Source organism: Sycon ciliatum, chromosome 7, assembly GCF_964019385.1.
Source record: "Sycon ciliatum chromosome 7, ocSycCili1.1, whole genome shotgun sequence".
Classification (NCBI taxonomy): domain Eukaryota; kingdom Metazoa; phylum Porifera; class Calcarea; order Leucosolenida; family Sycettidae; genus Sycon; species Sycon ciliatum.
In genome coordinates, this window is record NC_088649.1 from 20,438,866 (window position 1) to 20,464,380 (window position 25,515).

The window sequence follows — 25,515 nt, forward strand, 5'->3', positions numbered from 1 at the left end:
AAAAATGTACGGTGGTGCAAACCCAGCCGCATCATGACGATGTTTTTTCGTGGTTTCTATAGTATTGTGTGCAGTGCTAGTGCAGCGCAGTGGCAGTACGAACATCATCATGTCCATCATATCAGTGTGCTAGCATGCTTGCTGCTGATCAGTCAAGCTAAACTAAAGGTTTTGTAATCAGTGTTGGAGCAGAAATACATGTAGAACGTACATATACAATGTACCTTATCTCCGGAGAGCTAATAACTGTTTCGATCTTTTATACTGAAGTGCTTCAGACTATGATTAACATGAATATGCATGTATCTTTCCGCTTGTGTTCTGTACATACAATGGGTAATGTTTCAAAATAATTATTATTATAGTTCAAATAAACTACAGATCTGTATCTGCCGGTATACCCCTGTGGTCCTGTAACGTTACTGGTTACGGTCATTGCTCTACCCTTTGCACTTATACATGTAACTTAGGAAGCAATACAGCAGTACTTACGAAGTAACGTTACATTGATTATTATTATTATTATTATTATTTATAAAATAATATTATTTTGATAGGGCAATCCCCACAGACTCAAGGTCTTCTTACGGGGTACCCTAAGAATGAAATTGATCAGTTATATGAGTGCAAATATACAAATCCTGTATCCAGCAACTTCTTTAACATTGTTCTGCCATACTGTAAATGTATATATTATAGAGATGTAGAGGGTGAAATGAGCATTGCACCGGATTAAACCAGATTCTCCTGGCTGTTGTTGATGGTCTTTTCCAATCGTTGTCTGGAGAATTCGCTGCTGCTGGGCTTTGTATATTGAATGCCACCTGTTTGTTCTGTACATTATCATTCCTGAAATGCATTTCGTGGTTGTCGGCACCATTTCATGTGCACTTACCTACCAGTGCATCAAAAATTTAATAATTATAATAATAATAATCGTCACTTCGAGTAATATTTAAAATGTTCACGTACTTTATACAATGCACTTATGCGTAATTCTATAATTTTTGGCTCGTATAGTTATTTTAACCCAGCTGCAATGACGCTTGATATACATTTCTTCGTCCAGTGCCGTTGCCGGCTGAAAAAAGTAAGAAACACCTTCAAAATAGCATGTTGCTATGTCAGTTGCTATGTAGTTGCTATGGAAACGGGGTATGTTAAGATAATTGCTTATTTTGACTTCCCTGCAAGCTTCCCAAACTAGTCCTAGGGCTCATTTGAAATTTCTCACTTTTACTTGACACATGTTTGCTAACATGGATTTTATGATCATTCCTGGATGGTTTTTGCCTCCTGAACACGATGGCATAGATTTCGATTGCCGAATTGTGTCCGAACATGGTGAAAAACATCAAAATAGAAAAAGGCCGTTATTACCATGGCAACCTAACTAAAATTGCTCCTATATCCATTTTTACTGACATGTATATGGCCAAGTAGCACCTCATTTTGCTCAGAATAAGCAGTAGATACAGTACGGCGACAAGAACTGTACTTTTACAGTGTCAAAACAAAATTTCCAAAGTGCAATGAAACTTGGCTATTGGACATGTACATGTACATGATTGTACATTACATGTCGCGTCGAATGTTAGCATTGAGGTACGTGTACATGGATGTGCAGCTAGCAGGTACATGAGACTATTTACAGGCATGCATTACTATAAGTATCAGACTGCAAACACGAGAGAAGCGTCAGACGGTTCGGCGTTACACTTCAACTGAGAGAATAGGTATTGTAACCCAAGTACTAACAGGAGAAGGAAAAGGTTGTAGGAAACTGTCAGAGTCTAAGGAAAGAAGTGATAGGACAGTTGCAACCTGAAATAATTTACTCGAAGTACGTGTAGATAATACGATAGATCTCGCAGCAATGTAAGAAGGACAACACTATTTGTATGCGATGGCAGTGCTGTAACGAAAAAATGATGAAAATGAAAATACCAAAATCCTTTGCATACTAGTAGATATTAAAACAGTCCAAACATTGGCTAGCTTGTCACTATACTTAAATGCTTTGAAAAGACTTCAAGGCTGCAGTTGGACAACGCTCACAGGTGAATAGCTGCAGTTTAAAAAGCTGATCGATCCCAACATTGTAATGCGAATACTTTCGCTTCCATGTGTTTCACTTTAACTGAAGTTGTTCTTCCGTCTGAGCTTTGGAAACTCTACGCCGTACAGCTGAGCCCATCTCTACTCCGCCACCTACACCATCACTGTTGGCTCTGCAGTCAGGGACAATTCTTTAGCCACTAGTACATGAGGTATTATATGAACATGTTTTCCCTCTTCACCGCCGCTCTTGAATCGCATCAACTACGTGCCGTGATCAGTTCAGGAGAGACAAGCCATGACATTGGACATCGGACTCTTTCTTGCAGTTAGTGTTTTATAAGTATACCTGTAGTTTCACACTGCCTAGGCCCAGCCATCAAATTCTGTGACAAGGAAATGATTCTTCTACTGCTGGTGTTGCATATTGGGATAGGTTACCTCCAGGTACTCGGATTTCGTTTTTGTAACACTACACACCACATAGCTACTCCCTCTCACTGCAGCATGGCACTCCTAAGGCAGTTGTCCTAGAGCTGTTGAGCTGGTAAATAGGCTTTGTGCAAATGGTAGCTGATCACCACGGTCGGTGTGTTCAAATCATGGTACTAACACTAGTCGCTCTTGTAGATTCGAATCAAATGCTCGTCCACTGTAACACCTCCTGTGCAGCAGTACTCACAAAGTAAATGCTTTTATTCCAGCCCGATGAAGTTAGCCAGGTCTGAAACGTTCCACGGTTGTAGATTAGTCCTATGAATAGTTACAACTGGCTTGGCAAGCTATGATGACTTTCCCCTGCTTTCCACACATAATTGTTGTGCTGCTCCTTGTTGGAATCATGCCTACTTTTCCGGGGAGCCAAGATGACATTGCAATGAAGGTTCTGCTGAATTTAGCATCGATCCATTCGTGGACGTTCCGACAGCAAAAGCGCCAGCGAGTCAATGCAAAACTTTGAAGAAAGTGTCCAAACGAGGTAACACATTTCTGGTATGTCACAACTACACTACTTGATGCTCAATCTTTCCAACTCTCGCACAAAATCAGTGTACGCGTCGGTTCGCATCCTGTGTATGTACGGTGTTACTATAGCTCCTGGCACATAAAAGGGTAAAAACTCCCAGGTCCAGTCAATATAGTACCGAGAAAGTCTTGAAAATGCTTGAATATAGCCGATGAGAACTTAGTTTTTCGGCAATTTTGTATTCCTATCGAGGGTGATTTCGGGACCTTTGGACGCGATTGGACACGCCATACTGGGCCAAGATACTCTTGAAGACATTATCTATCAAATAACACCGAAAAATCCTTGTTAGCCAACATGTGTCAAGGCATGTATTTTAGAGGTCGATTTTTTGAATTGGCCCCAGTACTAAACTGACAACAATCAAAAATGATCTTCTATTAGGTCTCTCCACATGCTAAAAGAACAAAATCGCGGTACACCCAAAGTGGGAACGAAAATCATGAATTCATGCACTTGGCTCACAGTCTACTAAGGTTGATGTCTAATAATTCTGTCCTCGTCCTGTGAGATATATGCTTTACCGACTCTCATAAACTGGTATCTCTGATTGTCTGGTGTGAACCAATAACGGAAACCCCCTTTTATAGACAACACTAGGCTGACAGAGTACGGGGTGCCATTGACGACGGGCTTTTATTGCTACCGTATGTTGCAAAAGAAGGATCCACGAGCGGGATTCGAACCCAGCACCCCTGTCTTTCCGGGACAGTGCCCTACCGATTAGGCTACCGGGGATCACACACACTCATGGGTCCTTCTTGCTACACTGCTCCCCCGCCCCAACAGGCTGTGTCCTCACGCCGTACCTAGCTCGCGGGGGGTACGATGGGTCGTGGGTTCGAGCCATTGCCAGGCGCCAATGTTGCAAAAGAAGGATCCACGAGCGGGATTCGAACCCAGCACCCCTGTCTTTCCGGGACAGTGCCCTACCGATTAGGCTACCGGGGATCACACACACTCATGGGTCCTTCTTGCTACACGTATTTTTCCGTATCCATTGACCACGGGCTTTATCGGCTCATCAAGGCCACCGCGGGAACGTCGCTCATTGGCTACAACCATAGAAACGGTACGGTAAAAACCTGAAAGTGCAATCTCGTCTGTCCTTCATCCCAAAACAGAAGGCCGTCCTTAATCTGGAACGAGGCATTCACTCTCAACCGGACGGTCACTTCAAAATAAGTCTCGCCAGTCTGCCGGTGGTCGTATCGAGTAGACTCTACTACCAGCACAAGGCAGCAGTCGTACCACTCACTGCACTGCACTGCAGAGTGCAGTACAACTACAAGTCAAGTCCAAAAGGAGCCGCCTGCGTCCGCAGACTCACGCTGCACAGCACGTAGACGTGGACGTGTTCAGTCCACGTACGTCAGTCACACGACAGCCCGCCGAAAAAAAGTTACGGTCGGGCTGAAAAATGTACGGTCGGTCGGGTGAGTCGAACCACAGACCTTCTTCAGTGTGGCCCAAGATCAACGTTCTTCTGATTGCATAGTGGCCGATAGTGATACAACCAAGAGTCTTGATACTAGTAGATGGAGCACTTTTGGCGCGAAATGTGAAACGCATCGTGTACGTTTTCAGCAAGACCAGGAGGGGTGTAGAAAGCAGGATATACCCAGCGTTCTACTGACAAACTTCGTTTTCCTTGCATTGTGATCTGTCGTCGTGTTTGCTTTTTTTGCTTCTGTTTGCTTTCATTGCTGGTTGCTGGTTGTGCCTTCCGTTTCGGACAATGCCTCGCCAAATATTCTCTGATGACCTGGAGGCTAGACTTATTGAGTTGTGGGCCGACTATCAAAAGTCAAAAAGTGGCCAGATGGTGAAGCGTATTGTGAGGGAAAGGGAGATCGCCGAGAAGCTCAATGCTTTTGCCAAAGAGAGCAATTTGGATATCGAGATCACCCCCTTGATAGTCAACAACAAGGTGGACAATTTGAAGGCAAAGGCGAGGGACTTGTACGAGAGCGACTCGTACCGAAGATTTCGGAGATCGACTGCGACTGGTAGTCAAGCTGACAAGACGGATATTGATTTGGAAGCAGCGTACTTGATGTGGGGCAATTTCAAACGCGTGCGGATTCCGTATTTTACGACTTCTGTGCGAGGCAGGTCAAAGCTGCCATGGCAACTGCTGCTTGAAAAGCATGTTGCGACACTCGTGTGAAATCACGCGCTGTGTACTGTGCCTAGAACGCCCATTCGTGAAAAGCCATGTATACCTCGTGTGAAACGGCCCTTAATTTGCTGGCCAAAAATCCTATATATAGGATATGGAAATGTGTGCCTTTTATGCCTTTGTGTAATATTGGTCATTACGACCAATAATAATGGCATAATGGTTTTCATAGAAGTTGTAAATATGTTTGAGGCATGAATGTTTACATTTTAGATTGATAGGGCGAACATATTTCTGATGAATACCCATTTTCAGCAAGAATTGGAAATTTGAGCATAATTGTTCAGCTGCTGTCATGGATAGGACTGAAGCAGTGAATGTGCAGAAGAACATTTCAGGTGTGGCACGGGGTGTTTTCATGACGACATATCGCACATGCCGTCATGAAACTAACAGTTTTAAGGATAAAACAAGGTCCAATAAAATCTCAAATCCTAGATTTGGGATTCGAAAAATAGGGCACAGGCCTTAGTAATATTGGGCAAGGAGATGAGCCTGAGATGTTAGTATTTGAAAAAACTATCTTATTCAACTCTCGATACATGTATATACTAAGACCTAGCAAGGAAGAATTGGTCACATACTTTTTGCTATTCTCATGCCACACCCATTTTGAGTTGAAAAATATGACCAAAATCCTATATATAGGATTTAGCAAATTAAGGCTGCATTCGATTGTAGCAAGAGTACATAACCCCTGGGGGTTATGTACTCTTGATTGTAGAAACTGGATCCCGATCCCCGCCGACCAGATCACTTCGATCTGATGGATACAATCGAATGTTCACAACCGATAATCCGTTTCAAGGCCTTGGCAACCGCGTTGCTACAGCTCATCCCGTAGTATCTGTACGCGTTGTGGTAAACTCTTGACCCAGTGTACGCATATTATTGCGAGTTTTGAGTAGATACGAGTCGTACTATCGAAATGAATCCGTCGAATCCGTCGAATCCGTCTCTGGGAGGTGGGTTGACTGGATCCGAATCCGTGCTCTCGGGATCCGGATTCGTACAATCGAACATGCACAAATTTGGCGAATCCGGGTCCGGGGCTGATGGATTCGTACAATCGAACATGCCCTAAGAGATATCAAGAGTATGGGGTTACAATACTCTTGCTTATAAACACAGCAAAAGAAATCAACAGATGCAGTAAAAGATGCGATAGATGCAATGCAGTTGCAATCATAGGGGTGACAGACAACAAATGCAGTAAAAGGTGCAATAGGTGCAATGCAGTTGCAACCATAGAGGTGTCCAGCAACAAATGCTGTTGAGAGCTAAAAAGCGCAATGCTGCTACAGAGTTATACTGTAGAGTTCATTAGTTGTATAATCCAGGAAAGGTGCATGAACTGCAGGTTAGGTTAAAAGCTAAAAGTTGTATTTTTGGTTGGTGCCAGAAATTTCTGGCACGCTCTCCAGCAAACCCGCTAGCGTACACACGAGGGCGTGAATTTTCGATCAAGCCCTTCGTTCGTACCATGCTTGATTCTACGCAACAAGTCACAATGATTGAATAAAATCGTTTTTACGCTTATACCCTTGTCTTCTTCTTCTCCGAAACTTGACTGGAAGCATATTTTCTAGCCTTCCTCCTGTGTGTGGATCAGCACATCCGCAAGTCTTGTGAGCCTTTGCACCCCCGGTGAGTAATAAAATTGCGGGACGAGTTGTCCAAGGAAATTATTATTTGCTATACTTCTTGTCTTCTGGGTTTTTTTGTCGTGACACCCTGATTCTTCTTCCCGGTTTTGTCGGTTTGTTGTTTCCGAACCTCTTTGAATAGTGCAAGGCTTGACAGTCGCTGCAATCCTTCTTCCGTACGCGCACTGTTGCCATAGTCATGTCGGCGCTGCCAATGGTGAGTACAACGGCTACGAATTTGCGTTTTTTAGTCATGTAACGAACCACAGTTTCCACGAACGGTTGTTCCTTTTCCCGCGGTTCGGGTGAGACTTGGTTCGACCGTGTTTTGGTTGTGTTTTTGTTTGTTTGTTCGTTCGTTTTCTTTATTTTGGTCAGCTAAAACCAAACGGGCAGAACTGTCCAGTGGCAAGGGAGCGAATGATGAGCGTCATAAAGATCCCCCAGATAGGCGTTAGCCTTTGGGTAATCCTGAAATAAAAGATTATTATATTAACTATGCAGTCAAAACGTTTCCGGGCAAAATGAGGCAGACTACATTTTTGTAGAAGGAGGATTTGCAGAACGCTAGTACATAGAGGGGAGTACCAGAACAAAGCAACCAAGTCCAGAAATGTTGTTGTGCACCAAAACAGAGAGAGAGAGAGAGAGAGAGAGAGAGAGAGAGAGAGAGAGAGAGTTTCCGTGTCCGTGGGAACACTACAGGTCTACTCTGCATATAACGTAATCTCTGGGACCATGCAAACATTATGTTATATCGAGAGGTATGTTACGTAGAAAACCGTGTGTAAAATACAAGATGCACCTCAAAATGGATGGTATTACGAGGCGGGTTCAACCGTGCAAACATATACACACTGTACCACCATCGACATCAGATACACTGTACCATCAATGCTGCAGAATATATGCACATAGGACTAAACTGGCTAGCTACGGCTATAGCTTGATTGTACTGCGCACGTGAATTTACGTTGTATCGAGATTGTACACCTCGGGGACTGCGCCGTAGGGTGCGTTATGCCGAGGTTTACGTTATGGAGGACTAAAATTGGCCTAAACTGCCTAGCTACAGCTACCGCTTGATCATACTATGCACTTGAATTTATGTTGTATCGAGAGTGTGCACGTCGGGGACCGCCGTAGCGTGTGTTATGTCGAGGTTTATGTTATGTAGGATTATGTTGTGTATGGGAGTGATGCTGTTTCGGCTCGGGATTTTTGATTTTTTTATGTAATAAGGAGGTTTATGTACAAGTGAGAGTTTTTATATCGAGAGCAGACCTGTACCAGCTTCTACAATGTACAGTTGTGGCAAGTGAAATCCAACTCTTGGCATAAGGGACTGCACCATGCAGTCTGCCGCCCCTGCAGCCCTGCATGCGTACAGTAAATGTGTTACATACAACTTTATCTGTCTGATGACAAAACTCGTACTCATCACAGTCAAGGTTCAAAAGGTGCTGGGAAAAATGAATGGGGATTGGATTCCAATACTCCTTATGTGTACCATACCTGTGAACTGTGTGTATCTACGCTGTGACCTGTCGATCTTTTTGGCATGCATGCGGCTCAATAGTACAAATTAGGTGCAGTGCAGTACATTTTTTAAATGTATTTTTTACTATGTTCACCTAACCTCCTTGATGTCCATTTGTGGCGCTGTCTCGTATGGCAAATGTCGGATTTCACTTCCCACCACTGGTTTTTCTGTTGTATGAAATTCAATGTAAAGTCCGCGGCAAACCCCCAAGCCATTTTTGCAAGATTATTATTATTATTATAGACAACACATCATGGCATGAGAGGAAAATCAGCCAGTACGGGATATGTGGGTGTTAACCCAACATGGTGAATAAAAGAAGAACAAGATTTGCTGGCTTGTGCGCACTTGCTAGTCATAGCCCAAATTTGCTAGCAATTCTTCGAGCAAAATATCGGATGCGCAAGTTGCCAGCAAGTTTTGAGCAAAATATCGAGTTTTGGTAGGCTTTTCAGAAAACCCAAGGCTTCTCAGGGACTTTCTCAATGCAATCAGTCACCAAGGTTGAAAACAAGCACAAAAGTTGGACAAAACAGACTCATGGCCACATCTTTGTAGAAAGTTGAGCAGCAGCAGGAGCTCAATCAAAAATTCCCTCGTCATCAGCGAAAATTATCATCGAGTTTTCCTTGAAACTCATATTTCTCAAACAAAATCAAAGCAAAATACCGACGGAAAGAGGAAATGACAAGCAGAATATCGAAAATTTTGTAGCAAAATTGTGCAGCAAAATATTGATGTGGGTTGAGCAAATTTGGGCCATGACTAGCACCAAGAGTACATAACCCCCCAGAGTGTGCAACGCCGATCCAGCTTTGCATAGGGTCTTGGTTGAGCGGAATCGGATCTTCTGATGTCATGCGTACAATCCACGCCAGTGCAAGGCCGGTCTCGAGGCAGGGCACCATTGTTTTTGATCCAAGAGTACCCGCGACTCCCCGGGTTCCCCTCAGATTTGTACGGTATTATGACGCTTCTTTTTGCTTGGTATCCTCGCCAACTGTCCAAAATTGCAGGCAGAAATTCCTGGCGATTTTCCTTAGCCACCAGAGACGCATCGCTCTGGAGGCCATTGAAAGACGGTAGGATTGTTTGGCATTGACTTCCATACGACTCTGTGCGGGCTGAGTGCTCAAGTGAAGAGAGAGAGAGAACTCCTTGGTTTTGCATTGAAACGCGAAAGCACGACGATTCTCCTTCGTAGAATGGACGCGGGCACTGTTGTGCTTGTACACAAGAGAGTGGCCTGCCTCTGACTAGTCTAGCCATGTGCCAATCACCAGCTCGTCGCTTGGCTTCCTGCACCCGGTTGCATGGAGCTACCACAAGTAGGTCGTGCCTCACAGCCTTGTGAAGTTGTGGTACCAAAAAAAAATCAAAAAAACCAGCCAAGTTTCGCTTGTCGGAGGTAGAACTACAGTTGCGCTCACTGAAATCGGACCCGAAGTGCAAAGCTGGCGCCTTGGACCAGTTCAGATTACATTATTGTACTTGTACATGTGTACGTCCAGCTGCATTCGTACGGCTTCCAGGGCATCAAGGCGTGCTTGTTGAGGGCATCAGCTTTGCAATTTGGGCCGGATTTCAGGGAGCGCAACTGTACTACTAACTGCGATACTGCAACCGGTCAAGTCGTGGGGTGACGCTTCGTTAAAATAATTCTATCTTCGCTGAATTACCGTTGCATTCAGACAGTGCGACATCGTGGCATTGCATTTACTGTAAAACCGGAAAGTCTAACGAGTCACAAAGTCTAACGTTTTAACGACCATTTTTCGTTTTTTGAAAAAAAAAACGTTATCGCTAGATTTCTGTGTAAAGATGCAAATACAGATCGGTGGCCAGGTAGCCATCGTTAAACTTTCTGCACGTACCGGTAATCATGCCAAAATTCCAAAAATCGTTACACGTTTTGGTCATTACACTTTCTGGTTTTACAGTGGTATAATTATTTTATGATTTAAAGGATTTCCATCATTTTCATAATTTGAAAGCCAGATAGATTCCACGGTATTTCCACATGGAGAACAATCGGATACAAAGGCGACTCACGTATCGAATGAAAGGAAATCTCAACAACAAAATTTCTTTGCAAGATAATGGCAATCGTATTTGCAGAGCCTCTTGGCCAACTGGTAAAACGTAGGAAGTTTGCAAGTCCGTCAGTCGTTCTCGTACGCATTCAACCTTCGTGACGGTTTTGTACATTTTGCTGAATTGAAAATAGTATGGACTTGCTGTTTTGGTCGTATTACTATTTGAATCTTTTAATAATTATCTGGAAACTGAACCTGTGGACGGAGCTGTTTCGTCCTTTGCGGATGCATCACCGCAGCACGGAGAACACGAGACCGAACCTGATAGCAATGAAAAATTAATATTTCAAGGCCAGATTTACACCAGGCCCGAACAGCCCCATATATATTATATAAAGAGAGAGAGAGAGAGGTAGGCGAACAACATTTATAATTATACACACAACAACACGGTTTTTAATTTCCTAATACCAAACGCTTTTCACCCATAATGCTTTTCACCCATTTTCATCAGTGGTAACATGGGAATGAGGAAGAACGAAAAAAGCCAGAATTTATCCGAGGGGTGAAGAATCAGCAAGAATGTTCTGCTGTGGCTCAAGTTCACACTACACTACCATAAGAATGTATGGGGCAGTGGAAACATGCGGGAAACAACACCTGAAGGGAATGCAGCACAAGAACACACATCCGACGTTCACTGGTCTTCACATACGCTGGGACTTGTTTTGTGGCACTAGAAACAAAATGAATTTGCGGTGGCGGAGTGTGACCTATGAAATGCGTGTGCTAGCCTGTGTGTTAGCCTGCTGCCGGCAAGTGTAATGTGCTCGCTTCTGGTCACAGGAAAATCTATCGCTTCTATTGACTTGTTTTTCTTGGGAGAACTTCCTCCCCTTCTCTGTTATAACAATAAGTATGAGGGAGTTGAAATCGGTTATGTATGTTTGTTTTCTGCAGGACACCATTGCCTTATTCATTGCAATTTGCTTGGCATTTCCAAATCCCATTCCAGCATCCGATGGCGTTAATCACACAAATCAATGTATGTACGTGTTACAGGGCAAGCATTCGATTGAGTGCTGATCTGATTTGACCCATCCGGCAAGGTAGCCAGCAATCATTGGAGCATTTGGTACTATCAATTTCAGTTAATTGGCTCTCCATTGTCCCAAAGAAGTCCGATCCTTTTCAAACTCTGCTATGGGACATATGGCACCCCACCGGTTATCGCTATCATAATATTGGGCACCATTGCCCGTTTCGTCTGCGATACAAAATTAATTTCAACAACAAACAACAGCCGGTATCACCGACTGAAATAATCGAGCGTGAAATTCATTGTTGCACAGAAACAAGAAGATTAATAATATTGTAACATGGAAATTGTGGGCAATTTCCATGTAACAATTAATTGTTTTCCTTGGTTCACCATCAGAGTTCTTAAAGATACAAGAAGTAAATTGTTTTTTTCCCATCTACTCCCATGCAAAGTCAAAGGAGCCTCTTTTACGGGCCAATAACAAATCCAATCTGAAGAGCAATGTCAATAAAGCCGCTCATAACGCTAAAAATCAAATCAATTCAGGAAAATTCAATTCAATTCAAAGTCGTGACACATCCGGTAAAAAACAGCAAGAAATAATATCTCGGTGCAAAAGAAGAAAAAGGAAATAAAAAGCCGCTTCATTTTAAAGGACCAAATGAAGAAAAGCAAAGAAATACCCACATCAGCGCTAAATTGCACGTACTCCCATACAAAGTCTATCTCTCTGGCGTCATAAATACAGACGCATTGCGCTTGACCCGGGTTGAAATTTCGCCCCGGGTTGATTTCAATCCGGGTCGAAGAAATTGTACTAACGTACGTCTATGCGTATCTCGCGCCAGGTTTGAATAGCAGTACAGAGGCAAATTTCGGGTGAAAGTATTCACGTGATCATACAGGACTCTAGACTCTAGGCCATGACGTTACCATACTGCTCGGGGCTCTTTGTTTCCAGAAGAGCGTCAACCCTTGCGTACAATGCCGATGCCGCCTTCCATATCCGTCCTTTTACCGCCATTATCTCTGATATTGCCGACCCACCCAAGTTGGGTGGTTCGTTGCTTTGCTGCTTCGAATTGTAGTCAGACCGCATTGTCATGTTATTAACTGGTCTCGTCATTGTCCTGTAACAGTCGGCATTCTTTGTTGCCGCAGGACTTAGCTTGTGCACATTTTCGGTGCGCTCACCTTCCCCTCTTTGGTCCGACGTAACCATGAACCTTCCAAGTTGGAAGGTTGTTGGTTTGCGCACTGGAGATGTGTTAGAGCTAGGTCCCGGGTCGCTGAATGTCTCAGTAGCCCGTCAGTTTTGTGCCCTATTATCGCACTTTCTGACCGTTTATCATCATCGTGTTACAGTCGTGGATAGTTGCTGCATAACTCGTTCTCATGTGTTTCTTCTCCTTTTTACATTTTATTATTGGCTCAGTGTCCGAGTGCTCTTTATATTAAATTAAATGGAATCAAGGAAAACGGTGATTGGGAAAATGTTTACCAATTTGCACGGATTACATATGCAATCAGACCTCATTATCCGGTCCTCTTTTAACCGGATCTCAAGCCGTCTGGAACAATATCATTGGTTATCGGTTTACAGCATTATGTAATCTTGGTGACATGCATACATACATACATACATACATACATACATACATACATACATACATACATACATATACATTATGTGTGTTCGATTATCTGGTTACCTCGCCTACCCGGATATTTTGTGGAAAAAGGATGTGTGCAGTTATGCGAGGTCTGACTGTACATAATTCATGTGCCCTTGTTCAGCGATTCCCGGCTACTGCTCTCAGCTACTGGTCCAGAACGGCAGCATTGCGAACGGCACAGGGGCATACTTGGGGACGATGGCACTGCTCGCATGCGATGTAGGCTTCGTTCCAGCCGATGGGGTCACAAACTTCACATGCGATGCTTTAGATGAGGTGCACGGTAACTGGAGCGGATTGCCAGCCTGCCAACGTGAGTTTTTTTTTTTTTTTTTTTTTTTTTACTAGAGCCACGTAAACCCGTCATGTGTGAGCCATGAATAAGGGGAGTGGTGGCGTGGTCTGGGATGCTCTGCCGACCTTGGGTCTCGGCTTCATCACAACCAGGCGCGCCAATAGCAATAGCAGAGAGAGAAACTTAGACAGAAAGAGAGAGAGAGAGAGAGAGAGAGAGAGAGAGAGAGAGAGAGAGAGAGAGAGAGAGAGAGAGAGAGAGCGAGAGAGCGAGAGAGAGAGAGAGAGAGAGCGAGAGAGCGAGAGAGAGAGAGAGAGAGAAAGAGAGGGGGGGGGACAGTGAAGCAGATGAGTTCATCCTAGTTGACGGTACGCCCTGACAGAAAGGCCAGGCTTAGCGATTTGAAAGTGGAGCGCTTTCTTTCGAGGCATGCTGGGTCTGGGAGCTGGTTCCACAGGATAGCTCCAGCATGGCTAATGCGCTTAGCTGAGGATGCAGTGGGGGACACAGGAATGATGAGTAACTTGCTGCTCCCTCCTCGTGTTCGGAGAGAGGGACTACGGGTGATAAAACTTGCAAACAGAGTACTTGAAAATTTGTTCAGGCAGCGCCAAATGAACACAAGAATGTGCATATGGGTGTATATGCTGAGGGTATGGGTATTCATGCGTTCAAGTAAGGGAGCCGTGTGAGTGCGAGGAACTGCCCTGCACACAGAGCGAGCCGCCCCTTTGAACAAACTATTTAGTAGCTTATCCTGGTAGGACGATAAGAAAGGGGCATAGGCAGCAGAATTTTGATAATATAAAGGACCTGAAAAACTGAACACGTATTGAAAAAGGCAAACATGCTGCATTTCGATTTAGTAGCCCAATCTTAGCGGCAATGCGGCGTGCAACATAGCTTGTCATGGTGTTCCAGCTCATGTCTGAGTCGAAATGTAGGCCAATATACTTGTGTGTGCGCGTCTGTGTAATGGTGTGTGATGGTGTGTGTGATGGTGTGTGTGATGGTGTGTGTGATAGTGTGTGTGTGTGTGTAATGGTGTGTGTGTGTGTGTGTGTGTGTGCGTTTGTGCGTTTTCGAGCTCTTCTTCTCTCTGCGTGCGGTTTTGGGCCATCATTCTGACTCACAACAACAGTTACAATAACTTTACCTCCATTTCAAATACAGAAAAAAGTTTCTTTGGAGACGAAAACTCTACAACACGAAGAAGTAGGACACACTTTCAAAATGATGTTGAAGAAGCTGAAATTTGTCGCCTTTTAAATTATCTCATTGCGACAATTTGTTCGAGAAAAGTCCAGTCTGACAGCATCGAGTCGTCTGTTTGTACAAGTAGTTGAATACAGACACAGTGAAAGCTGTCTAAGGCGACCACTCAAGTGACGAGAAAAGTGTTCGCCTTGGCCAGGTGGTCTTCGTATCCAAATCCAGTGGGTGACGTGATCATATCCACATGTGATATATCATTTAGATCAGTGTACCACACTGCACACACCTATGCTGCTCTACCACGCCTCGTGTGCCTAGGGTCCTCATACGAGTCAAGTTAGTGTCGTGCATGCACCATGTACATGTAAATCTACACTTGCAGCGCTGATGACTGATGCGTAGATCTACCATGCATGGTGCACAGCGCAATGCATGGTACAGTTAGATATACTAGCAGGGTGCAACGCGGTCGCGGGTGGGTGGTCGTCGGTCGAGTTGAGCAAGTGGTCGCCTTATCCGAGCTGTTTTGAATGTCTACGTGTCGGTGACAAGGAAAAGTAGTCACCATGGTCGAATAGTCGCCATTGCAGGTTTTTACTGTGCATGGTTGTGTCTAGCAGGTAGGATGAGCAATTGTGACCGGATTTGGCGGTGCGTCTCATTTCTTTTGTTTCCTGTATGTATGGAATGACACGGATGGCCGAACACAGTGCTAGACCCTCAAGCTGCGGCAGGTGAGTTTGACAAGTTTCTCACACCTTTTGGCAGCACGCATAGCCGCTGAGTGCGTTCGATTTTGCACACGAATTGATGTTGAATCCATTCATGAATCGCCCCTGGCTATTCACATCATCCCACATCATCTCATGTGAGTAGGGTGAATGGATTCCGAACCCATTCCAGGGCTCATGACATGAGATTGAACGACGAGATTCCATTCATGAATCGATTCATGGCAGTAAACAAACACACCAACTGTGCTATTGCTCATTTCGATAGAGTTTCCCTATCGTAATGAGCTCCACACAAGGGGCCATCACGACCTGGTCTCTATCACAGGGGGTCTGCGTATCCAGGGTCATTTGACTAGCCATAAAATCCATTTGTGCTGGTGGCCGTGGTCTTCTGCAACAAGTGGTCGCCTTGGCAAGTCTTATTACTGTATGTGACTATGTCTTCAATCGTGAGAGGTACCGAATTTCCCCGAATATAAGTAGCACCTTTTTACCCTAAACTTCATTCCCAACAAAGGAGGTGCGACTTACAATTGAGTATGATTTACTACTGAAGTGAACATGTCAAAACAATAATGATAGTGATATGGACCTGGACCTTGAAATGGGGGTGCGACTTACACTGGAGTTTCACTTACAATCGGGGAAATACAGTATGTATAACAGACACATGTTTTCACTCCATCTTCGTGTTTTCTTGTCCAGAGAACAGCTGTAGTCCGATGTGCACGGGGGGACTGATGTGTGTGAACGGAACCACATGCCAATGTAAGACAGCGTATTTTACTATTCTACTTGTTAAACATCATGTGTGTATTAATTTTATGTGTGTGCGTGTGCGTGCGTGTGTGTGTGTGTGTGTGTGTGTGTATGTGTGTGTGAGTGTGTGTGTGTGTGCATGCGTGCATTTGCATGTGTGTATGCATAAGTATATGTGTGTATGCGTGAGCGTACACGTGTGTGTGTGTGTGTGTGTGTGTGTGTGTGTGTGTGTGTGTGTGTGTGTGTGTGTGTGTGTGTGTGTGTGTGAATGTGTGTGCCTGCGTGCATGTGTGTTTGTTTGTTTTCAAAAATATAAGTCCTTGCGAGGCATCGTACATGTACCGTAAAGTACCGCCAGAGCGCCCCACCATTTCGTCCTTTCGTGGTCGTATCGTATTGTGGAGGTGGTCTGCTGTCTGTAGGTCATACGACATGGACCTTGTACACATATTGCACGTTTTGCAGTCAATCCGTACCTTGGAGCGGACACAAGCTCCACACAAAACCCTGCCAAGCGTGACCTTAAAACACTAAGATTCTCACATCGTACAAACTTCGTTCCACTCTGCCATACGATTTTCCTTTCTCTGCCTTTAAAATCAAGGTGGGGCGGTCTCGCGAGACGGGGCGCTCTGGCGGTACTTTACGGTACCTGCAATGGGATTTTCCCTTGCCCAACACATGTATATGATGTATTCTGATACCCTGCAAGTCGGTATACGGCTGTTTCGGAGCATATGCATTACAGTGAAGCCTGTCTAAGGCGGCGGCTCAAGGGACCTTGCAAATGTGGTCCCCGTGTACAGGTGGTCTTCTTTTCAAGGGTCATTGGACTGGAAATAACCTCCATTGGTCCTGGTTGTAGTCGTCTCCTGGGACAGGTGGTCGCCTTTTCAAAAGTGGTCGCCTTGCCAGGTTTTGCTATACTTGCAGCTCTTGTTGTTATTGCTCTTTGCTCTTTCCTGTGCTGGCAATCAGAGCGGTTTGACAACCTGGGGGTGTTTCTGGTCGCCACTTCTTACCCTATCAATACTCTGAATCCATCGTTCTAGTGAAAGCAATCTCCAAAGTGAGAACTGTAGGCATCTTGGCTTGATAATGTAGTAAGCCAAGTGCGCCCACATCTGCTCATAACTACAAGCTTACTGTGTGCTTGTGCAGTGTGAGTCTGCATCATGGCTGGGCAATTGTTGGCCACCGTAGATTTGCAACAGCCATACCAAACGCATACTGTTAGACCAGTAACGAACATTTAATTCTAACGATTTAACGAATTTAGAAAATTCGTTAACATTTGAAGTCGTTATGTACAAACGATATGTACATGTACAGTCATTTGCCGGTATTGAGACGGAATTCGTTAGAATTTCACCGTGCTAGCCCTCAAAAATCCGGATACCGTTAACTTTAATTGATGTTAAATTATCTGGTCTTACAGTAGCAGTGCTTGCACTGCTATCTATGGCAGTCTACCGGTCATAATTGTCCTATCCTGTATCTACCTATCCTTTCACCCATTCCCGGCCCCTATCTGTCGCCTACTACAGATGTTATGGTACATACTCCCAACCTGACCAGCATCTTCATGCAGTATGTCGTCCAAAATTTTGAAGTAGAGGTGGAGTACTACGACCATGTGGCAGACGAGTGGTTTGAAACGCGTAACTTCACTTACACCGACTTTCCATACCGCATTCCATACCGCATTCTGATGCACGTCGGACACCAGGGCACGTATTTCCGATCGCGGTTCAATATGTACACCCCGAAGCGCTCCACAATATCACTCGCCTACACCGGCACCCCACCAACAGGTGAGACCCCGTCAGGCTGTACCCTAAAACTTGAGCTTGCCACTCGCATCAAGAGCACATAACCCCCAAGAGTGTGCAACTGCCTGCGCAACCTCTATAGGGTGCTGCGATGACAGAACTTCACTTCACTTGGCACGGTCCAAAACGTTACGCTGGCTAGCAGTGCAAAGTGACCACAAGCGAGTTGAACGCAAAGCAGGGTTGCGTACGACCCTGCATCTATCATGCACAGGGTACAAATGTGTGAGAGTTTCATCAGGTGATGTGAAGTTCTGCCGCCCCGGACCCCATGGCTGGAGTTGCACATTCTTAGTTGTTACACACACAACAGAGGCGAAAGGCTGTGTTAGCTGTAACTTAAAGTTTCACGCATCGGAGCGGGACATGGTTTCTTAATGGACTGTTCAAAAGTTGTCGTCATAGTTCTTTTAGAAGTGTAAACCGGTGCTGCACCATTATATCTGATTTTGCCAGTCAATGTCATGCCGGGCGCTATGCAGGCCAAGGTCGGGGAATATCGAGTTTTGTCCCCCGTGCAGGGCGCGAACTGGACTGATGCAATCGGATTTAATTTTAAATGACTCGGATGGAGAGCCAATGATGATTAAAGATGAGCACAACCCTGTGCACTGTAGGGATTTCTGTCGCGGTCGGTATTGGCTTTTTGATGTCCACAACATCACTTGCCTACAACGACCAACGTTGCATTGCACTAGGTGTACCTGAACTTGACATGTGTCGGAGTATAATTCAGATCATGCAGGGTACAACCTGCGCTGACTGGACGTCCTCGGTGCAGCGGAAACTGTCCTGCTATGACAGGATTCCGCTTGATCCAGGGATACACGTTCGATCCACAGCACTTTGATGCACAGAAATTGTCCCATCAAAACAGGATTCCGCTCGGTGCAAGGGCCTTGGGAAGACACATGAAACGTGATTTTTCACATTCTAGTACTATATTACAGCACACAATATCGTGGTTGGAAAAGCCACATGCTTTCCTGGACATCTATTTCTTCACTGAAAATAAACTCGCTTTTGCATTTGAATCTGTCCTATGTGCTAATTCAATGTTGTTTTGTCTCCTACAAAAGAGAATGTGGTCGACCTTACTTGTCATTTACAAAATGTTTGTGTCCAGGTGAATGCATGAGAGAAAGAGGGGCTGTTTGTGTGTGCATATGAGTGCGTGTGTGTGTGTGTGTGTGTGTGTGTGTGCCACCGAATTAGTCCTTTCGTTATCATTGCCTACGGCAAAGGACAAGTTCAAGGTTCAATTTGTGAGTGTGAGTGTGTGTGTGTGAGTGTGTGTGTGTGTGTGTGTGTGTGTGTGTGTGTGTGTGTGAGTGTGTGTGTGTGTGTGTGTGTGTGTGTGTGTGTGTGTGTGTGTGTGTGTGTGTGTGTGTGTGAGTGTGCATATGTCTGTTCGTGTGTGTTTGCATATGTCTCTTCGTGTGTGTGTGTGTGTGAGTGTGCATATGTCTGCTCGTGTGTGTATGTGTGTGTGTGTGAGTGTGCATATGTCTGCTCGTGTGTGTGTGCATATGTCTGTTCGTGGGTGTCCATGTGTGTATGGGCAAGTGTGCACTGGTACTTGCATGTGATGTACACGTGTACGTACGTAAGCTCAGTAGGCACGCCTATCTGCATGAGCGGAAACTTGTAGTCACTCGTGACGTACCATAATTCCCGAATATAAGTGGCACCTTTTTACACTAAACTTCTTGGACGCAGAAGGGAGTGGCCTTATAATCGAGTATGATATCCTAGCAATGAGACTATTTTGAAACACACAGCCCGAACGCGAAAAGGGTAGAGTGACGAGTGCGACTTTATAAATTTCATGGGAAATATCAAATATGGTACCGATAATCGTATTCCCAAAATCCGTACGCGATGATAATTCCTCACATCATGATCTCGTCTCCTTTCCCTACAGGCTACTCTGTGTTCACCTGGCCGATGTTCCCGGTTGTCGGCATCACTATAACCGCAAACGACCCTCTTCTAGCAACGGTCACCGTGTCTTTGCCGACGGTTAACCCCGCGGCAAATCTGAGAGTGCAGATCGGTCAAGCTCGCGGCGGCAACAATGCATCGTCGATCGTCACATCCGCCAGCACCGTAGCACTAAGAAATGTCACAGAAGGGGAATTCTACTTCCGTGTCGCATCGACAAGCAGTTCCTCGGCTGCTTACTCTCAGAAAGTGTTCTTCCACATCTCATGTAAGTTATCAGTAGGTGCTTGAGATCTTTAAGGGACGGTGAGGGGTGGGAGGAGGGTAGGAGGGGGGGGGGGGAGAGGGGGGGGGGGGGGTGGTAGGTGATGTTCCAAGACCAAATCCATTGTCAACATTCTGCTGAGGGATGCTTGTGTGTGTAGCATTATGGGTGCACGCAGCTTCGTGCTACCGCTCAAACAATACTGCTGTGTTTGATAGTGCTGTTGCTACACGCTCATGCTTTGCTTCTGCCTACGGTTGTGTGCACCACGGTGACCATGTCGTCCAAAAAACATGGTGCGTGCACGTGTGGTACTCTGTGCAACGTTGGGTGGTTGGGTGGTTGGGTGGTTGGGTGGTTTGTTGCTTTGCTGCTTCGAATTGTAGTCAGGTCGCATTGTCATGTTATTAACTGGTCTCGTCATTGTCCTGTAACAGTCGGCATTCTTTGTTGCCGCGGGACTTAGATTGTGCACATTTTCGCTGCGCTCACCTTCCCCTCTTCGGTCCTATGTAACCACAAACCTTCCAAGTTGGGCTGTTGGTTTGCGCACTGGAGATGTGTTAGAGCTAGGTCTCGGGTCGCTGAATGTCTCAGTAGCCTGTCAGTTTTGCGCCCTATTATCGCACTTTCTAAGTTTATTTGTTTGTTTGTTTGTTTGTGCCATTGGCATGCCTGGCGCTATCACGTACCTATCCCGTACCGTACCGTACCATCAAAGGCAGCTGGCCACAAATAGCCGGCCACAATATTCAAATAGGGCTTTCAAATGCAAGATCATAACGAGTAGCAACTTGAAAGAATGAGTATGAATGAAGAGTATCGGGGGAAATTTTATAACATCCCTTTGCTCGTTTCGCCCAGGTCATCAAGGTGGTAGACGGTGTCGTATTAGCCTTGACTGTACGTGTCCCGTACCGTACCGTACCAGCAAAGACAGCTGGGCCTGGCCACAAAAAGCTGGCCACAATATTCAAATAGGGCTTTCAAATGCAAGATCATAATGTGAAGCAACTTGGAAGAATTAGTATGTATGCGAATTGTATCGGGGAATGCATGGAGGGTGATAGTGCGAGTTCGAATCCCAGGTTATGTCTTGAGAAAAAATCGGAGAAAGGAAAAGAATTATAACATCCCTATACTTTTTTTGCCTGGGTCATCAAGGTGGTTGACGGTGTCGTATTACCGGTATACCATGAACCGGATGCAAAGAGAAAGTTTGATGTAGCCAATCAATGGAAAAAGATATTTCCATCAGTTCTAATAACATGCATGGTGAGCTACCTAGGCAAAAAAGCATAGGGTAGGGCCCTGAGTTTCAAGCTCTCTCGTTATAAAGCAGCTTTTGTAGCATCATGGTTGGAACTAAACAAACCATTTTCGGAGCATTATCCGCTGGATCCCAGCACTGGACAGGACAACAACGAATACTACAATAGAACCAAGAAGCACTCAAACGCCAGATTAGCAGATTTCATTATTTCCTTGAATTAGTGTCGATCATTACCGGCAGTGTATTAGTGCTAACTGTATCCATTACGTGAATTTGACTTGTCCCTCCTACATATACATGTATATATTTCTTGTGTTTCAACCTGGCTGGTGGTCTAGATCGAGATGAGTGTCTATATCGGACTCACAATTATTGCGACTCCAATGCTACGTGTACCAACACGGTTGGGTCCTACAACTGCATATGTAACGCTGGGTTTTCAGGTAACGGCAGGTCCTGCCAAGGTATGTTACAATTGCTATTGGTATGGTAATGCGAAAGGCCAAATAGGCCAAATAGAACTTCAACTGAAATGTATGGGTTTTGTTCTGGCAACTTCAGTTGCGCTCGGTGAAATACAGTCTTATGGGGTATTCAAACGACAGGCACCTGTACGTTGTACAGGGAGTGACATACGAGAAAAGTGACTGTGTGGATTCACACAACTGCACTCGACGACATTTGCATTTTTGAATGATTCACCGACCAGTAGCCATGGGTATTTCAAATTTTCAAAACAAGCATACAACGAGAGAGCTTGGAAGCTCAGGGCCCTACGCTATGCTTTTTTGCTTGCTCATCATGCATGTAAAGAATATCTCATGAGTACAAGGGTGAGACGTAACGTGCCAATGCTGTGTGGACCCTGGCTAGCGCCAAACGATACTGAAGTAACGTCTGTTGCATAGCTATGATATTTCATGTTTATTTTTTGAAACTCGGGTATTGAGCCAATAATAAAAGTAGAAAGGAAAAGGACATATAGAAACGAGTTAAGAGTAACTCTCCACCACTGTAACTAGATCCTATATACAGTCAGAAAGTGCGTTTCTTCTCCGTTTTACATTTTATTTCTGGCTCAGTATCCGGGTGCTCTTTATAATAAATTAAATGGAATCAAGGAAAACGGTGATTGGGAAAATGTTTACCAATTTGCACGGATTACATATGCAGTCAGACCTCATTATCCAGTCCTCTTTTAACCGGATCTCAAGCCGTCCAGAACAATATCATTGATTGCCGATTTACAGCATATGTCAACAAGAGTATACTCTTGGTGGCATGAATACATACATGTACATTATGTGTGTTCGATTACCTCGCCTATCCGGATATTTTGTGGAAAAAGGATGTGTGCAGTTATGTGAGGTCTGACTGTACATATTTCATGTGCCCTTGTGCAGCGATTCCCGGCTACTGCTCTCCGCTACTGGTCCAGAACGGCGGCATCGTGAACGGCATAGGGGCATACTTGGGGACGACGGCCCTGCTCGCATGCGACGTAGGCTTCGTTCCAGCCGATGGCATCACAAAATTCACATGCAATGCTCGAAATGAGGTGCACGGTAACTGGAGCGGATTTCCAGCCTGCCAACGTAAGTACAGTATACATACCAGGGGTGTCACAGGGCAAGGGGGAGGGGGAGGGGGGAACGAGTGAGGTCCGGGAAGTGTCCGGGAGGGGAGGGGGGGGGTCGGATCTTTTCGTCAGGCGAAATTACTGGTCAGTCGGCGACACGCATTTTTCACAAAAAATTGCGTCTCACCTGCTGGGAAAGTATGCGTGTACTCGAGTCTCATCCTGAGCACGTTTTTTTCTTCTTTTTTTCAGCTCAAGTATAGCTGTATTTTTCATTGCAAAGCCGTCCTCGATTGTTGTGTTCGTTGTTCACACGAAGTGGACATTCAATCATGAAGGCAGAGGACATAGGAGCCTGATTGGAGTTTCTCGTAGCATAGGACGGCCACACAGAGACACTTTGGGATTTTCTGAATATAAAATACCGTACGCACGATGCTGAGATCAATTTGTGCGATATCAAATTGTTTGTGATCTGCCACATCGAGCAGAACGGGATCCAAACACAAGCTTACCAACGGTTAGGCTGCCGACCTGACTGGACAAATGATCCCTGGCTTCACCAGACGCCAGAAGTCGGACACCATGTCCTTTGCCGCGATGTCCATCTCCAAAAAGAACTCCATATTCGTCGTGAAAAGGCTTGAAATACTCAATATTCAACCGAGATTCGCGGTCTCACCCTTTCTCAGATCGAATCATTTGTTGTTGTAGCAGGTGCAGGGCAGATCCCCGCCACTATTTCAACAGGCGATGGCTCCAAAGCATGCCTGGAACAAGCCATATCGAGGTTGCAAGCCACCCCTCTCAGCAAAAAAATCGAAGAAATTCGAAATTTCAATGGTGGAAGATATACTATGAAGAGAATTTCCAAAAGTATGTTTCGCGGAGCGATCGCTCAACCTACGTCATTCAAACTTTGCAGGATGGTTCAGACGTACATGCTAGGCATGGAACCACAGGCGATGATGCCATAGCTGACACACAGAGTAACACACACAGCAGATTCGTGTGGACAGATACTAAATTAGTGGACGTCGTCATCTTCTTCCCGCTGATCTCGAATGTACTATGACGTGCTATTTCGCCTGACGGGCCACCAGATCAAGTTTTCGCGCTCTACAGTTACTCTCGGCGGACCATTCTAGATGAAAAGTGGTATGGCTATGGTGGTATTGGTCGTACCATGTTTGACGCCCCTGCATACCCCGGCATGTGTGATCTCTGACTGCGTATAGAACATGCATGCGTGTGTTCTTCATTGAAGCTTGGTCCTGTGGATGGGCTGAACACTGCAGGCATTCCATGTTTTGATATTGGCGGATGTTCATGCAGGTCGATGACGATACTGGCAAAACCCTTGGCCAATACGGTCAAACCACGATTCAAGGACGCAAAGTAACATTCCACACAACTTGTGTGTCTCAAAGATGCGAAGATCAATAAAGAGGGTAGCTACACGACCAGGAATCATGCAAAACCGAACCCCTCAGTAAAACAGCACTGTACTTCGACTATGACAATTTGGATGGACGACAAGCAGCGGTAACAAGCAGAAGTTTCACACGACGATCGTTTCGCTGTATAGATAAGGACCTTGTTTCCAAGTAACCGACGAGGAGACAACAGTCGTAAAATAGCAATGAAAAATATCAATTGTGCACCATGCATAAACAATTAAAATGAAACAATTCCAGAACGTTTTCGTGTGACTATCATCAGTGGAACATCGTCACATAGTAAGAATCACTAAAAACAACCAGTTATATAGCTAGAGCAATATGAAAAGAAGAGTGAGAATGCAGCACAGCTAGTGGTTGTGCATAGCGCGTGTAGTGTGAACCTTTGCAGTGTATCTGAGAATGGTAGCAGTAGATGAATGTGGCAGCTGTGAGTGCGTGTGGACAAAACTGGTGAGTGCGTATTATTTAAAAAGTGTGAGTGCTACAACATTTTCTTTTTGCTTGCATGGAACAGGGTCACGTGTGCGAATATAGCTTCCAACACCTGCAACTGCTTAAAGAAACATGCTGAACAAATATCACTAAACCAGGAATCGTCAAACAACTTACGACAATCCGGACTGGACACCAAATGCTTGTATATGGCAGACTTGCTCTTGTTGATGTCGAACTCCTCCTCGTCAGTATCACTCTCATCCTCCACTTCCCGTTCCCGCTCACCCTTGCTTTCCTCCTGACCATCCTGTTCATCCCCATCATCATCCTCCATCTCCATCTCCTCATGCCATCGCTTCTTTCTCCTTGACGTGTTCACTGCTGTGCCCGTTCTTTCACCTGCCGCTACTGGTTCCGCCTTCTCGATTTTTATTAGTCGTGTCTGCGCTAGTCTCTGGCTTCTCCTCAGATTCGTTTTTCCTCCATTTTCGTTTCGTTCTCCTGGTGA

The 25,515-nt window shown here is 45.0% G+C and overlaps 1 protein-coding gene across 1 annotated transcript in view; it reads left to right on the forward strand.

Moving 5' to 3' along the window:
- The first annotated feature begins 7,054 nt into the window (after nt 1–7,054).
- LOC135820596 (uncharacterized) overlaps nt 7,055–25,515 on the forward strand; it is a 54,144-nt gene continuing 35,683 nt past the window's right edge. Inside the window, exons 1-9 of the mRNA XM_065333653.1 lie at nt 7,055–7,130; nt 11,453–11,537; nt 13,332–13,523; nt 15,431–15,454; nt 16,160–16,222; nt 17,764–18,030; nt 19,973–20,260; nt 21,869–21,994; nt 22,934–23,125. Of these exons, the coding sequence (XP_065189725.1) occupies nt 7,113–7,130; nt 11,453–11,537; nt 13,332–13,523; nt 15,431–15,454; nt 16,160–16,222; nt 17,764–18,030; nt 19,973–20,260; nt 21,869–21,994; nt 22,934–23,125 (1,255 nt within the window). The 5' untranslated portion in view covers nt 7,055–7,112. The remainder of the gene's footprint in view (nt 7,131–11,452; nt 11,538–13,331; nt 13,524–15,430; nt 15,455–16,159; nt 16,223–17,763; nt 18,031–19,972; nt 20,261–21,868; nt 21,995–22,933; nt 23,126–25,515) is intronic.